This window comes from Channa argus, chromosome 5, assembly GCF_033026475.1.
Source record: "Channa argus isolate prfri chromosome 5, Channa argus male v1.0, whole genome shotgun sequence".
NCBI classification, from domain to species: domain Eukaryota; kingdom Metazoa; phylum Chordata; class Actinopteri; order Anabantiformes; family Channidae; genus Channa; species Channa argus.
This window is the reverse complement of record NC_090201.1, coordinates 15,304,132-15,319,769: the sequence shown is the minus strand read 5'-3', so window position 1 is coordinate 15,319,769 and position 15,638 is coordinate 15,304,132. Positions and strand designations below refer to the sequence as shown.

The 15,638-nt window shown below is 36.9% G+C and overlaps 2 protein-coding genes and 1 non-coding gene across 4 annotated transcripts; 1 reads left to right on the top strand and 2 right to left on the bottom strand.

Annotated features, from left to right (window-relative positions):
• Window positions 1–960: 960 nt before the first annotated feature.
• Window positions 961–7,874, top strand: ninj1 (ninjurin 1). 2 transcript variants are annotated; one of them, XM_067504472.1, is made up of 3 exons: window positions 961–979; window positions 4,828–5,065; window positions 5,761–7,874. In XM_067504472.1, exons 2-3 carry the CDS (start codon window positions 4,873–4,875, stop codon window positions 5,901–5,903), a joined length of 336 nt encoding a protein of 111 aa, XP_067360573.1. In that variant the 5' UTR covers window positions 961–979; window positions 4,828–4,872; the 3' UTR covers window positions 5,904–7,874. The 2 variants fall into 2 exon arrangements, with proteins under 2 accessions (XP_067360573.1, XP_067360572.1); XM_067504471.1 differs by lacking the exon at window positions 961–979 and adding an exon at window positions 2,040–2,249 and having other exon boundaries at window positions 5,761–7,872.
• A 2,884-nt stretch (window positions 7,875–10,758) lies between these two features.
• card19 (caspase recruitment domain family, member 19) lies at window positions 10,759–15,279 on the bottom strand. Its single transcript, XM_067504470.1, has 6 exons — window positions 15,123–15,279; window positions 14,506–14,645; window positions 13,874–14,030; window positions 13,660–13,722; window positions 13,387–13,452; window positions 10,759–13,300 (listed from the first exon to the last, which is right to left on the bottom strand). The coding sequence occupies exons 1-6, from the start codon at window positions 15,127–15,129 to the stop codon at window positions 13,191–13,193; spliced, it is 543 nt and encodes a 180-aa protein (XP_067360571.1). The 5' UTR covers window positions 15,130–15,279; the 3' UTR covers window positions 10,759–13,190.
• Window positions 11,218–11,345, bottom strand: LOC137128309 (U6atac minor spliceosomal RNA). Its single transcript, XR_010914543.1, has one exon. It is a non-coding gene; the product is annotated as a U6atac minor spliceosomal RNA (small nuclear RNA).
• Window positions 15,280–15,638: the final 359 nt, after the last annotated feature.

The window sequence follows — 15,638 nt, the reverse complement described above, 5'->3', positions numbered from 1 at the left end:
CTCAGGATTTAAAATATGAGCGTGCGTTTTCCGGAAATATCTTTCTCAAGAAATATTATACAGATTTTTTGAATGTGTTTTGAAATAATTTTAGAATTTGTCCGCGGTATTTTTCCAATATGATAAAATAATTATTAATAATTTTTCAATATTACAATTTTCCCAGTTTTTTACCTAGTATTCATTACTTGTGTTTTCCTCACATTGGCAAACATTTGATCACACATTAATGGCAGCTCTCATTACTCATCAGCTGGGCAGTGCCGGTCCGAGCCCGGTATAAATTGGGAAGGGTTGCGTCAGGTGCCAAATCAACATGCGGACAAATGATCCGCTGTGGCGACCTTGAACTCACGGGATAAGCCCAAAAGACATTAATATAATAATAATAATAATAATAATAATAATAATAATAATAATAATAATAATAATAAACAAATAAACAAAGACGTCAATAAGACGACAGAGACCAGATTCAAATTGTGTCGCATAAACCCACTTTGTGCTGACCTTCATATGCGATTCTCATGTAATTTGCTGATTTCCATTCAGAGTTGACCTATGTCACTAATTACAGTGTAGAGTGCAACTTTATATCTCCTCTCCGAAATGTACTAAATGTGAAGTACATACACATAAAGTTGCCATTTTTGCATGGTAAATATAAGATGATAACGTGAAGTGATGGTAACCTAAGGACAGGAACAGAGACGTCAAAATATTCAAGTAGTCGATAGGCCGAAGAGCGGCTTAAAGGCATACCTCTGTGGGGCCAGCTTTGACAAATAAACTTGTCCAGATCACGAGGCACATAAGAGGAAATAGCTGGTGGGTGGGGTCAGGGATTGGGCGGCCACTTCATATACTAAGAAATTGTGTATGTGACTGTTAAAGTGGCATCTGGCCTCCTATTCATTGGGTCATCCTATTCATGCTGTCACACACGGTATGGTCTTAAAGGATATGACAATGTAAATAGGTATGTAACTTCACTCTTCAACTCAAATGTCTCCAGGAGCAGGCATGTACAGGCTCAAAAATAATCATATCAGCCTCCGGCCCCTCCCTGCAGCTTATCTTATGATTATAAATTAACGTATATTCTTCAGCACAAGGGCAAATGCCCGAATATGACTTGAATTAAACAAATAATAATAAATAATAATACATTTTTGTCACGCTTCAATTTTGTAGATGCAACCAAGCCAACAATTTCCGCAGGGGAAGTTTTGTCAGCTCAAGTTATTCGGTTCTTATGTAATAATTAATACGTTTTATAATAAACTGTTATTGTAACATTACAATGGACGCCAATTTTAAACCAAGAGGGTATGTCGATGAAGTGCAATACAAAATGTAAAATTCGACATAATCATCTTTCAACAAATTTCGAAAATTTCAGCCATTATGCGTCTACATCATGTAATAGCGCATTCAGTCACAAGGTGACAGTAGAGTCCAGCCAGTCACTGTGTTTAAACTTGTACAACTACGGGACAAATGAACCGTCAGCTACGTTACGTCAGCATTTCAGTTAACATTAACCCGTAATCACCAGTGTCCCTCTCGCTTTCACACTTGTCCCTAATTAACTGTAAGACACTTTATGATCAAATGATAGGCTCAAAAAATGGGGGATGGAGATCTCGTGAACTTAGAAATCCTCCTTGTCAAATGCACCCCCAACTTCAAGACTGCAAGGTTTTTTTAAGCTGTCAATGAAAAAGCACATATGCAGCAATGTGAGTGGCTCAAATCACACCCAAATTGGAGTCAAACGTGTTATTATAAGCAAATACATTATTAGATTGACTTTGACATGTATAGCCAAATATTTGACCTTCACAAACAGTGTTTGAAGAAATTAATCAAGGAAAGCTGATATAGAAATACTACTTGACAATTAAGTTTAGCCTAATAAAACAGTGATGAGTGTTACTGAGTTTACAAAGCTGTTTGCCTTGCAAATCATTAGTTCGAGATTTTTGCTTTAGCAGTGCGCGCTCCCGCTTGGAGAGCGCAGACCTCTGCAGGCAAAACGGGATAACACAGGCAGTGCAGGGGCGGTAGCTGCTCTCCCCTGCTGTCGTCACGGCTCTTTGTAGGCAGCCCGTGTCAGACTCCGATTTTCTTTTTCTAGTCCAAACATCACACGAGCAAAAGCTTCGGAATTTAAAGCGCTTTGTTTAAGGATGGCTACGGAAAACTTGGAAATGAACGGCGGGGCTGACCAAGGCGGCGAGCCGGAGGTAGGGCAGCGCTGGTGCCTTTTAGAAAGCACAGAAAACAGCTTCTGGTTCACTGCGTTTAATCGTTAACATCCCGGTCAGACTCACCCAAGGTTCATTTCCCACAGAGAGACTGATAGTAACAACTACTCTTCGGATACGCGGCGAGTGTGTTAATCTGCTGTATGTCCATTCATTTGTCCCCTCTCTGTCCAGCCAGGCATCATCATTGTCTATCATACAACACAACCCAACAAGTGTCTTTTCAACTATGTTAAAGTTATTAAGATAAACCTTTTGGCAGCGAAACCTTGAATTAGTGAAAATATCTTATTTTTACTAATTTACAAAGAGACTTCTGTTTGACACTTGAGAAGAGTTCTCCTCTGTTGTTACCCACGAAGGCTCAGTTTACACGTAAGGACAGATGATACACTGAAAACATGAGCAGAGTGCAGTCATTGGCCTGGAAATGAATCCGAGTGAGTCAACTGAGTCAAGAAACGATTTGACCCAGTGGGTTAAAATCTTTGGAAATTTCACTTTCAAGAATGTAAATGTTCCCTTTAGAGGCGAAGGCTAAAAATGTAGTTAGTTAGTTAAGTAGAAGTATCTTCAAATAATTTATTCAAGTTGAAGTACTCGGTACAAGCTAAACAATGTTCTTTGAGTAGTGCTCTACTAACAAACATGAGGTAATGAATATTTTCAACACAATCTTATTCCTGTTTATATTGGGAAGTGTCTGTACTTTTGGAGCACAGGGTTTCCCCCAAACATCACATTTTTATGTACATAATGCATAACAATTAATTATTTATTTATTAACAATATTAACTACTGCCAAAGTTGATTTTAAACGGTAAACTGTTGACGTATGCATTGACTAATAGACCTTCTTTCTTATACCATCGGGTTTTGGCACAGGGCCTTTATCAGGGCAGCCCTAATGATGAAGAAGATTCCTTCATTAGTCAACCAGTGTTGCCGAGTCCTTTTAATCTCTGGACTCACACTGCTTGATCACTTTGTTGACTTGTGAAGTAACAACAGCACCTCGCCTACATTTTAAATTTATCCAAACGTTTGCTGGCAAGTAGTATAAAACTTACAACCAACTTTAAACTGGGAAGTGGACTCTAAAATGGAAAATTACATAGGAAGCAGCCTGTACAGTAAAAATCCGATCTTGTGTAACCATGGTAACTATAGGTTAATTGATACAGAGTGAAACAACGTTTTCTCCATTGAAGTAACAGATACAGTGCTGCTGCCTGCTGTTCCTCAACAATTTGCCACAATTTTAGTAGTAGCATTGTAGAAGTATTTCAATATGTTCTTCAGTCTTGTTTAAAGCTTTTAACTTGTTCAGATATTTGCTTTGCTTTTGTTTTTATATTCCTGACACACAAAAAGGAAGGAAATTCACTCACCGACATGACCTCTTCTTGGAAAAATGTTGATAGGGCATGAAACTCTACTTTTTAACTTCCCTAAAACTACATATCTCATATTTTGTTTTATTTATTTTAAAAAATGACATTGGATATTTAAAAATAATCTATTAATGGGCATTTGTGATCTCTTGTAAGACACATCACTACACAGTAAGTGTCCTCACCCACTTCTTCAGTGTATTTGGGTGGAGGACATTTCAGCCTACTTGTGTTTACTGTATGATGTATGAACCAGCACATAGGTCATACCAGTTCAGTGACCTTTCAAGTAATACCCAATGTTCCTATTTTAACCACAGAGCAATTTCATTTTCACTATGATTTTATATAGAAAAAGCAAGAGGGTTGCAGTGTGTTTTTGTCACCATACAGATCATGATCATGATCTATTTCTTATGTATTAATTTTTTTTAAAGAGTCGACATCAATTGTTAACAAAACTCAAATGGTTAAACTAAAAAAGGGAAAAAACCATAAACAACGTGAGACTCAAACTTCAGATAAATAGTATTTCTGAATACTTATCCTACAGTATAATGCAGTAAATCAGTACTACATCAGAAACAGGTGGTGCTAATTTTGAACAGCTTAGAGATGATTTTAGATCAAAATTTTGCTTTATTGCTTGTTTTGTATCTCACTTGTAACTCACTTTGGATAAAGGCATAAGTGACTAAATGACAAATGTAATAATTTTGACATTTATTATGATACTTTCTATGAAAAGAATCCCTGCTTGCATTTGTGCAAAGTGGGATATTTTATTGTCTGTAAAATCCCCATGTATGTTTGGCTAAAAAGGGGGTAATGTACTTTTCAATATGAAATACCATATCACACCATTTCCAGCAAAGTATTATATTAAAGTAACTTTTTAAATATCATGTGTATCCAGGTACTATCAGAAGTATTTCCTGTAGTTAAATGAGGGCTGGCTAGAAGAGTGAGCACATGTAAAGACACATTACTGATTACTGATTACAAAAATTATTTACTCAAATGTATATTTTTAATGTTATTGATATCAACCACAACATGACAATTGAAGAAAAAAAGTTAATGGTACAAATAGAATTCTTCACTGACCTAGCTGCCAGTGGGTCAGGTATGGTATTTCTAATGGGCTTTGTATTTGTGTTCAGGTTCCACTGCGAGGCCGGTTAAGAAGGCAACCAGGACCCCTGAACATGAACCACTATGCCAATAAGAAAAGTGCTGCAGAAAGCATGCTGGATGTGGCTCTGCTAATGGCAAATGCCTCCCAGCTGAAGGCTGTGATGGAGCAAGGACCAAACTTCAACTTCTATGTGCCCCTTATTACTCTCATCAGCATCTCTCTGATGCTACAAATTGTAGTTGGAGTAATGCTCATCTTTATTGGTATGTTTGGAGGAGTATACACTGACTGGCCTGTACAATGAAATGCAATCCATTAAAGCCGCGCTGCCATGAATTCTACTTTTATAATGTTATGTTTTCTGTTTTTAAGTTGAAACTGTCAGAAAGTTGATAATTCTACTCTCTGTTTATTATTGAGGTCATAGCGGGTGATGGAGTTGTACTGGAGTGCATCTTAAGAAGAGGTGGTTATAAACTTTTGGAACCTTTGTTCATTTTAAATATTGTGGCCAAAACTTTAGAACCACCTCTTAAAATGTAAAAGCTAAGAAATAATATATAATAACAGTTTAAAAGTAGAATTCATGCCCAAGCTGCTTTATTGGATTGCATTAGATTGCACAGGTGTACCTTACAACCTGGCCAATGATTTTACTTTATTTGCTTAGAACCATATTCACCATCATTAAGGCATATAAATCTCGTAGCACACTCAATGTTTTTTTTAATTATTTAATATTTAAATTATTTGTATTGGTTTGTTAAAATAGAATTGCTGAGCCTTGCAGTAAAGTTTCTCACCCTCAACATCAATATACTTTACCTTTCCCCTCATGTCAGATGCTGTTAAATCATATCATAATCTTCATTAATAATTACTTCAGTGCTCGCTTCTGACGACTTGAGGTCTTCTCCACTGACGAAATATCTTCATGTGTCTTTTTCCTCCTCATCAGTTAAGTGGAATCTAAATGATGAAAGCATGCACTACAAGCTGAATGTCATGGAAAATGTCACCACAGCCTTCGTCTTCGTCATAGTTGTAGTCAATGTCTTCATCACAGCCTTCGGTGTCCAGCAGCCCAGCCCGAAGGCTTGATCACTTTTTACATGGCTCCCCATGCCTACTGGTGGACTAAAAGTGGACCTCTGCATTATTATACCAAATGGAAGGATATTTATTCACCAAATTAAATGGCAGGTGCATTTACAACATTCCAGGATTGAGAAGACCCAACATATGGATCAAGTGACATTGTCTCCTGTGTATGTATTTCAGAGGTCTTCTTCTTCTCTAACCACATCTTTGGAGAAATATATAAACAGTTTCTGATTTATTTGGCAGTTTTTTTACCTTTTATGATGCTCCAGTTCTTGATGCAAATGTCATATATATGTCATAAATCATATTAGGCGCACCATACTGTGTGTCAGTCACTTATTGTGACAATTTTGAATGTTTCCTGGAAAAACAATATATTTTGAAGTTTCAAAAAAGTTTCAATCTTAGCATAAACTCGATGTATGCCTATGTTTAGAACATTCACCAAAGCATAATCCTAATTGAATTCTTATTAATAAATGCAACAGGAATCATCTTAGTCTACTGCTGCATGACGCAGTACAATGATATAAGAGTTTATAATTAGGGAAATACTGTACTGTACTGTTTACAACGTTTCCAACCTCCAATCACAATTTATTTAGTGGACCTTATATCCTTTGTTTTTACTGACCTTACAAAGTCTATTGTTAAGGTTTAAACTCATTTAACATTTAACACATGTACAGAGTACATACACATGTATGTACTCTGTACATGTTTGTAGATTTGACTATTTAGTGTACAGGTATTTGTTTCAAGGTTTTTAATCACATTTTTAATAAGACCAAACACGTATTACTTTTTACAGTGTGTTCTTTTGTTACACACCATGACTACTATTTTACATAAAATTTCTAAATAAAACTTTAAAATGGGGCATTTTGCTGATTATTATTAATGTTATGCATATTTTTTTTGTACAAATATACAATTTCAAAGATACAAATTCTGGCACTTTTAAAGTTAGGTACACACAAATTGTGAAACTGCAAGGCACCTGAACCTCAATCACTAGAAATTAATTGACCACATTTGACCACAAATGAAACAGCTCCACAGAGTCGTTGAGTACAAACAGACAGAAGGTAACAAGTAGTCGTCAGATATACGGCGAGCATGTTAAGCTGCTGTATCTCCATTCATCTGTCCCCTCTCTGTCCAGCCAGGCATCCTCATTGTCTATCATACAACACAACCCAACAAGTGTCCTTGACATGAACAAAAATTATTTACTGAAATGTATATTTTTAATGTTATTGATATCAACCACAACATGACAATTGAAGAAAAATGTTAATGGTACATATGTAATTCTTCATTGATCTGGCTGCAAGTGGGTCATGTAAGGTGGGCTTTGTATGTAAATAAAAAAAACATTTCAAATATGGTAGCCAAAACTTTAGATCCGCCTCTTAAAAACTTAAAAAAGTAAGAAATAATAAATTATAACAGTTTAAATGTAGAATTCATGCCCAAGCTGCTTTATTGGATTGCATTAGATTGCACAGGTGTACCAAACAGCCTGGCAAGTGATTTACATTATTTGTTTAGGTACATCACTTCACAAGTTTAGAACCTTATTCACTATCATTAGGGCTTAGAAATCTGGCAGCACACACTCAATGTTCATTATATTATTTAACATTAAATTTATTTGTATTGGTTGGTTAAATTAGCAGCACCGTTTCTCACCCTTAACATCAATATGCTTTACCCTTCCCCCTCCTAACTATATCCTTATCTTAGCCAGCCAGAGAATACTGTTGTGGTAGAGAACTGAGTTTAACAAGAGAAACATCTGTCAAGTTGCCACTGCTGTCAGCACTGTGTTCTTCTCTATTTGGAAAACATATTGTGTAAAAACACAGTCTTACTCTCTATCTTACAGAATATCCATTTATGTTCCCATCTCAGACCAGTGATGGGTGTGCAGTTGTGTCAGATGCTGTTCATTCATATCATAATCTTCATTAAAAATTACTTCAGTGCTCCTTTCTGAGGACTTGAGGTCTTTCCTACTGACGAAATATCTTCATGTGTCTTTTTCCTCCTCATCAGTTAATTCAATTCAATTCAATTCAACTTTATTTATATAGCGCCAATTCACAACAAAGTTATCTCAGGGCACTTTACAGAATAAAGTCAACATTATAAAGATGTATAAAGAGAACCCAACAATTCCCCCTGGAGCAAGCCATAGGCAACAGTGGAGAGGAAAAACTCCCTTTAACGGAAGAAACCTCCAGCAGAACCTGGCTCAGGGTGGACGGCCATCTGAATCGACCGGTTGGGGTGAGTGGAAAGGGGAGAGAGAAAAGAACAGAGCAACAGAAAGCAACAACAAAACATCAGGCAGATTGGTAGGACCAGTAGCTGCATGCTGGAAGACACACAGCTTCAAAGCCGGGGGACACCTGCAGAAAGGGACAGAGAGAGGGGAACAGAGGAGGACAAAGACAACTACGGAAGAGAACACACAGAGTTAATGACATACATTGGTGACAATTGCGGGGTGAGAGGAGAGGAGAGATGGTAAAGAGGAGGAAAGGAGCTCAGTGCATTGGGGGGTGGGTCCCCCAGCAGTCTAAGCCTATGGCAGCATAACTATAACTAACTATATGCTTTATTAAAGAAGAAGGTTTTAAGCCTAGACTTAAAAGTAGAGTAGGTGTCTGCTTCCCGAATCTGAACTGGGAGCTGGTTCCACAAGAGAGGAGCTTGATAGCTAAAGGCTCTACCTCCCATTCTACCTTTGGAAATTCTGGGAACCACAAGTAGGCCTGCATTCTGAGAGCGAAGTGGTCTACTGGGATGATATGGTGCTATGAGGTCTTCTATATATGATGGAGCCTGACCATTCAGAGCTTTATATGTAAGAAGCAGGGTTTTAAATTCTATTCTAAATTTAATGGGAAGCCAATGGAGAAAAGCTAGTGAAGGTGAAATATGATCTCTCTTGCTAGTTCCAGTCAGCACTCTTGCTTCTCATTTTGGATTAATTGCAGGCTCTTTAGGGAGTTACTGGGGCATCCTGAAAGTAGGGAATTACAGTAGTCCAACCTAGAAGTAACAAATGCATGGACCAGTTTTTCAGCATCACTTTGAGACAGGATGCTCCTAATTTTGGCAATGTTCCGTATATGTGAGTTAAATATGTGAGTTAAAGGACAGAACTCCAAGGTTCCTTGCAGTAGTACTGGAGGCCAGACTTATGCCATCTAGAGTAACAATATGGTTGGACATCATATCTCTGAGATTTTTGGGCCCAAATACTATGACTTCAGTTTTGTCTGAGTTTAAAAGTAAAACATTTTGGGACATCCAGGCCTTTCTGTCTTGTAGGCATGCTTGAAGCTTTACTAACTGATTATTTTCATCTGGTTCCATAGATAAATATAGCTGGGTATCATCAGCATAACAGTGGAAATTTATGGAGTGTTTTCTAATTATGTTGCCTAAAGGAGACATATATAAAGTAAAAAGTATTGGCTGCTGGACACCTAGTGCAGTTCCCTTAATCCCAATTTCATGTTCCAGTCTCTGTAATAAAATGTTATGATCAATGGTATCAAATGCAGCACTAAGATCTAAGAGAACAAGTATATAGATGAGCCCATTATCTGAGGCCATGAGAAGAAGTAGTGGTTTAATTACAGGCCTGTGGTACATAGCCTGTTTCTAAAGATAGATTGATGATATCTAATATGAACGTATCTATTAAGGGTAAAGCTTCCTTGAACAGTGTAGTTGGAATAGGATCTAGCAGACAGGTTGTTGGTTTAGATGAGGTTAAGTGGAATCTAAATGATGAAAGCATGCACTACATGCTGAACATCATGGAAAATGTCACCACAGCCTTCGTCTTTGTCATAGTCGTAGTCAATGTCTTCATCACAGCCTTCAGTGTCCAGCAGCCCAGCCCGAGGGCTTGATCACTTTTTACATGGCTCCCCATGCCTACTGGTGGACTAAAAGTTCACATTATTATACCAAATGGAAGGATGTTTATTCATCAAATTAAATGGCATTCAGGTGCATTTACAACATTCCAGGATTGAGAAGACCCAACATATGGATCAATTGACATTGTCTCCTGTGTATGTATTTCAGAGGTCTTCTTCTTCTCTAACCATATCTTTGGAGAAATATATAAACAGTGTCTGATTTATTTGGCAGTTTTTTTCCTTTTATGATGCTCCAGATCCTAATGCAAATGTCATAAAACAGACATATCAGGAGCACCAAACTGTGTGTCAGTCACTTATTGTGACAATTTTGAATGTTTCAAGGAAAAACAATATATTTTGAAGTTTCAAAAATGTTTTAATCTTAGCATAAACTTGTATGATGTATGCCTATGCTTAGAACATTCACCAAAGCATAATCCTAATTGAATTCTTATTAATAAATGCAACAGGAATCATCTTATTCTACTGCTGCATGACGCAGTACAATGATATAAGAGTTTATAATTAGGGAAATACTGTACTGTACTGTTTACAATGTTTCCAACCTCCAATCACAATTTATTTAGTGGACCTTATATGCTTTGTTTTTACTGACCTTACAAAGTCTATTGTTAAGGTTTAAACTCATTTACATGTGTATGTACTCTGTACATGTTTGTGGATTTAACTATTTAGTGTATAGGTATTTGTCTCAAGGTTTTTAATCATATTTATTCATAAAATTGTAAATGATCTGCACTTATATAGCACAACTGCGAGATCGGTGGACGACCGCTCTACCTTCCTGCGCCTATGCAATAGGACCAAACATTTATTACCTTTTACAATATGTGCTTTTATTATACCATGACTGCTATTTAAATGAAATTTCAAAATAAAACTTTAGAATGTGACATTTTTCTGTTTATTTTCAATATTATGCAGATTTTTGGTTGTACAAATATACAATTTCAATTATACAAATTCTGTCACTTTTTTTTTTAGCCCCTATTAATTACACTCAAAAAGCCTGAGAAATACCATCAAATATTTTCTTTCCTTTCGGGGTATATACTTAAACACTCTTATAATAAACTAACGTTAAAATAGTCAACAATACAGGATCAGTAACAAGGTTTGGAGCAACATTGAGTTTGCCGATCACATGTAAAACCTTACAGTATTCGATGTGTGTTCAGCACAGGGCTAAAGGAGGCCAAAAGGAAAAGCTAAAGTTTAAACCCTGAAGCTCAACCGGCGGAAAAAAGAAACGGGAAAAAGGCTCATATCCGGTACTAAGGTTCAGGGTGAAAACAAAAGAAACAGCTTTAAGGAGCGTGAACAAAATGTAGGAAGTAACGAAAAAAACATGGTTAGAGATGCCACGAAGTAAGTGGCAGTGCCTTAACCGTATGCGTGTTGCAGGCCACAAGGGCCACTTCCATCCTTGTCAAGGGGAGTGCTAACCTTCTCTCCTTTCATACAACACAATAATGAATGGCAAAGCCGTTCGTTTATGTACAAGAGTTTATACTATTGAGTTTCACTTATGGTTTATGAATTACGTCGTCGAAATGTAACTATCTTACGATTAGTTTTTGTAAGGTTTCCCGAATTGATTCTTCATTATAACCATTCTTTATTCGACGACTGAAATAGTTTCATTTGTTCGTGACACTACCCGAAATGCACTGCGCTAGTAGAACGGATACCATTGGTTGCAAAAACCATGTGATCACACGGTTTACTTTGAATTCGTCTGAAATTAACACAGCACTTTAGCACAGGGTAGCTATTTATTCCTTACTAATATTTTTTGATGTATAAGTATAAACAGCAGAATTTCGGGAAGCTGGCGTGAAACCAACTCAAGCGACAGGCTGCTATATTTGGTGCTGTAGTACTTATTTTGACCGCGAGGTGGAGTTGATAGCCAGTGGTGACTGAGCAGAAAAGGCAGCTTAACTATTTTGAAAACTTAATTTACCTAAATAAATATACATATAACACACTGCACAATTACCTTAAGTGTTTACTTTAAGGCACACCAAACCCAACACCAAAATATACTAATTAATAGGGGCTTGTTCTTTTGTAGTGATATAAAATGTATGACAGTACTGTGTGTGTATGTGTATATAAATATATCTAAATATATATACACATGGACAGACACACATTAATCAAATTTAAAATAAGTTGGGAAGATGTGTAAAACCTAAATAAAAACAATCGTTTGCAGATCTCAGTAGTAATTGCTGTGGAGAAGCATTTGACAACTAATTAGGTTATTTGCAGCAGGTCAGTAACATGACTGCGTATAAAAGGAGCATTTCAGAGAGGCAGAGCCTATGGAATGTAAAGAGAGGCAGAGGTTCACCAAACTGCATCTAAAAATTGTGGAAAAATCAAAAGATTCAGCGAATCAGCAATCTCTGTGCGCAAGGGGACAAGGCTGAAAGGTCAAAACTAGATATCTGTGATCTGAAATTGTTTTTGGAAACCATGGACACTGTTCCATGGACTAAAGGGGAGAGGGACCATCCAACTTGTTATCAGCGGACAGTTCAAAAGCCTGCATCTCTGATGGTATGGGGGTGCATTAGTGCCTATGGCGTGGGCAGCTTACACATCTGGAAAGCCACCATCAATGCTGATAAGCACTGATGCAACTAGAATCCTGTATCAGACAAGTATGGGACAACATTCCTCTCGTAAAACTATAGCAACCAGTTTCCTCACTTCCCAGACAGTTGTTAAAAGAAGAGGCAATGGCACAATGGCAAACATCATCCTCTTCCAACTTTTTTGAGATGTGTTGCTGGCATGAAATTCAAAATAGGCTAATATTTTCCATGAAATGTTAAAATGTATCAGTTTTAACATCTGATATATTGTTTTAGTTCTATTGTGAATAAAATATGGGTTAATGAGATTTGCAAATTAATGCATTGTTTTTATTTAGTTTGTGTATATATAAATACATATACGTCTGTGTGTGTGTCTATATGTATACACACACCCACACACACACTACCTACGATGTACGACTCCACTACCTGCTTTGACAAAACCTTGTAGGATTATCACCTTTTTGACAGTTTTAACCAAAAAACTGAGAATTAAATTGCCCAGGTGATCATAATTCTATGACTATTATGAAATATAGAAGCAAACTGTCAAAGGTGCCAATGGTGTCTGTTTACGATTACAAACAAAATAATAGTGTATATACACTGTGTAAAAATAAGCCCTGAAACCTTGTACAGATATAGTGTGTTGTGCTCGGTACAAGAAGTTTTCATCACAGGAGCTGATGTGAAGGAGTCATCTCCTACTTCTTGAGGCTTTCTTCAGTGTACCATATAAGAACCTCCTGAGCTTTTCTTTTTAGACCCAGAGTAGCTATCCCGAGGGCTTGGCTGCCACCCATAACTTTAGCTTCTACAGAAAAAAATAAAAGATTCTTATCAATATCTGAATATCACAACTGTCATTTGAAACAACATGAAAAAATGGTAACAACTTACCACTGTAGTAATAGAGTAAAGCCATTCCCACAGCAACACTAAAACAACCCAAAAAGAAGAACGGACCTAAAAAGAGATAAACTTCAGAATGTGAATGTAATAAATTATCTGATGTGGTTCTCAGTGTTACATAACTACTCCAGTCCGGAGCCCGGATAAATGTGAGGGTTGCAGCATGAAGGCCTGAACATTTGATCGCGATCGTTTCTTGAATAGTTTGAAAGTCGATATTGCACACAAACAAAGACTCACACTATTTTATTTATATCTTACCTCTGTCATTCATAACATATCTCTGTTTGTAGACACGTGGATATGTGAGTGGATCCAAAGAATCTGGAGACAGAACCACTTACAGTACTTTAAGTGTCCAAACAAAAATGTAGAAAAAACACAAGAATATAGAATTTTGTATATTAAATTCTGGATGTTGATAAAGTATTTAACTTAGATAACCCATTTTATGGAACATGGATATGGAACTTACCTCTGAGCCGGAGCCGTGTGGGCAAACTATAATAGACCTCCTCCACATGCAAGTGAAGAGCCCTGTAAAATTCTCTGCATGCTTCCTCCCCTTTGCTCTGCAGGTTTGTCAGGAGTTCACCCAGTCGAACACTAGTAGGTACATCCAACTTTCTGAACTGCATGATAATAACAGTTGTTAGTGGCTATTTTTGATCAATTAATTCCTTTGGTGCCTCGCGACACAGCTTGTGTTCAGATAATATGGGTGGATTGCCTAGACCAAAACAAATCATCTACACTAGAATTCTTTTAAACAAATATTTGTCAAACGTAATCTTAGCATATTTCTCATATGCTGTACTACTGTAATGAAGAATTCTACTCTCATATATCCATTTTATGCAACGTTATACTGGTACTGTATTGCATTTTAGAGGGAAATATTATACATCTTACATCAAGTAGAAGTTCCCTTTAAAATCTAAATATTCCAATTTTTTTTAAAAAACTACATTCAGTACATATAATGTAAAAAATAAACATAAAACAATAGATACATAATAAGAATAAACGACCTTCACTGTGTCGTTACTTTTACACAATCTATTGAATGCAACCAAGCCAGTGAAGCACTTGTCTGTGAGGACCTACTTTTGTGGCCTCTTTGTCTGTGAGTATCTGCGGGTAGATTCTGTTGAGCTGCAGGATGAGTTTGTCCACGAGTTCGGTGTCCAGTCTCGGGTCGGCTTTAAGGAAGGCACTGTCCTCTATCAGCTGCTCGTGAAAACTGTCTGTTTTCAAATGTTTAATCAACAGTTTGGAGCATTAGAAAGATCAATGGTGCATAGACTGTTAGATAATACGACATCTGCCTTCATGGACAGAAAGACAGAAAACAGTGGAACACCCCATACATAGGCGCTGTCTGAGTAGAAAGTTCACACTATCTCCTGTACTCGAGAATTTTGTCAAGAGAGTAGTATGAGGATTTGGATTAGTACTTTTGCAATAGTAATGAAGGGTCTGTTATCTGTTGTTGACATTTAAAGTAAGAATCTGTCAACTGTCAAGCGTGTTTTTAACTTTCAGAAACCTGAACGGACTTGGGAGTCAGACGTTACATAGTCGTTGGCAAAGCGAGGCGACACTTCAGATCGTTGATGCTACGGTAACGACTTTTGGGCAGATATTAAAGAGAAGCAGACAGTCAACTTCTTGAAATAAGCGTTATATAGTAATGTTAACTTTAGTGAAATTCAGAAACAAACCTCCCATTGTGGAGCCTCTTCTGTCCTTGATGGGACACGCCTTCTGACGTCAGCGCGCTGGCAGGGTGTAGGCTACGTCAACGTCTTCCAAAATGAAAAGAAAAAAAATGGAAATGGACATTACCGTCACATTAATACAAAAAGTTAGTGATATTCGAGTTTCCGGTAAAATTTATAGAAAATGTTAAAAGTTCATACTACAGTGTTATTATTTAATGATAGTAGGGCCACTAAGTAGAAGCATGCAATGGTAATTTTTTAATCTCAAACTATTTATTGAAACAAAAGCTAACAACAGTGGTGTTTATACCATAACAAAAAAATGTCAATGTCTCAATAACTTGTCAATTTTTAGGTGTCGTCTTGGTCTCATAAAACCAAAATGTGAAAATCGTGATTAGAGAGGAGTTTAAATACAAATTGTCATTGAACCAGAACATTAAATGGTCGATTGACGTTGTGATTTTTGCGTTTAATCGCCTTGGTAGAGAACAGCCTGTTATGCAATAAGTAATA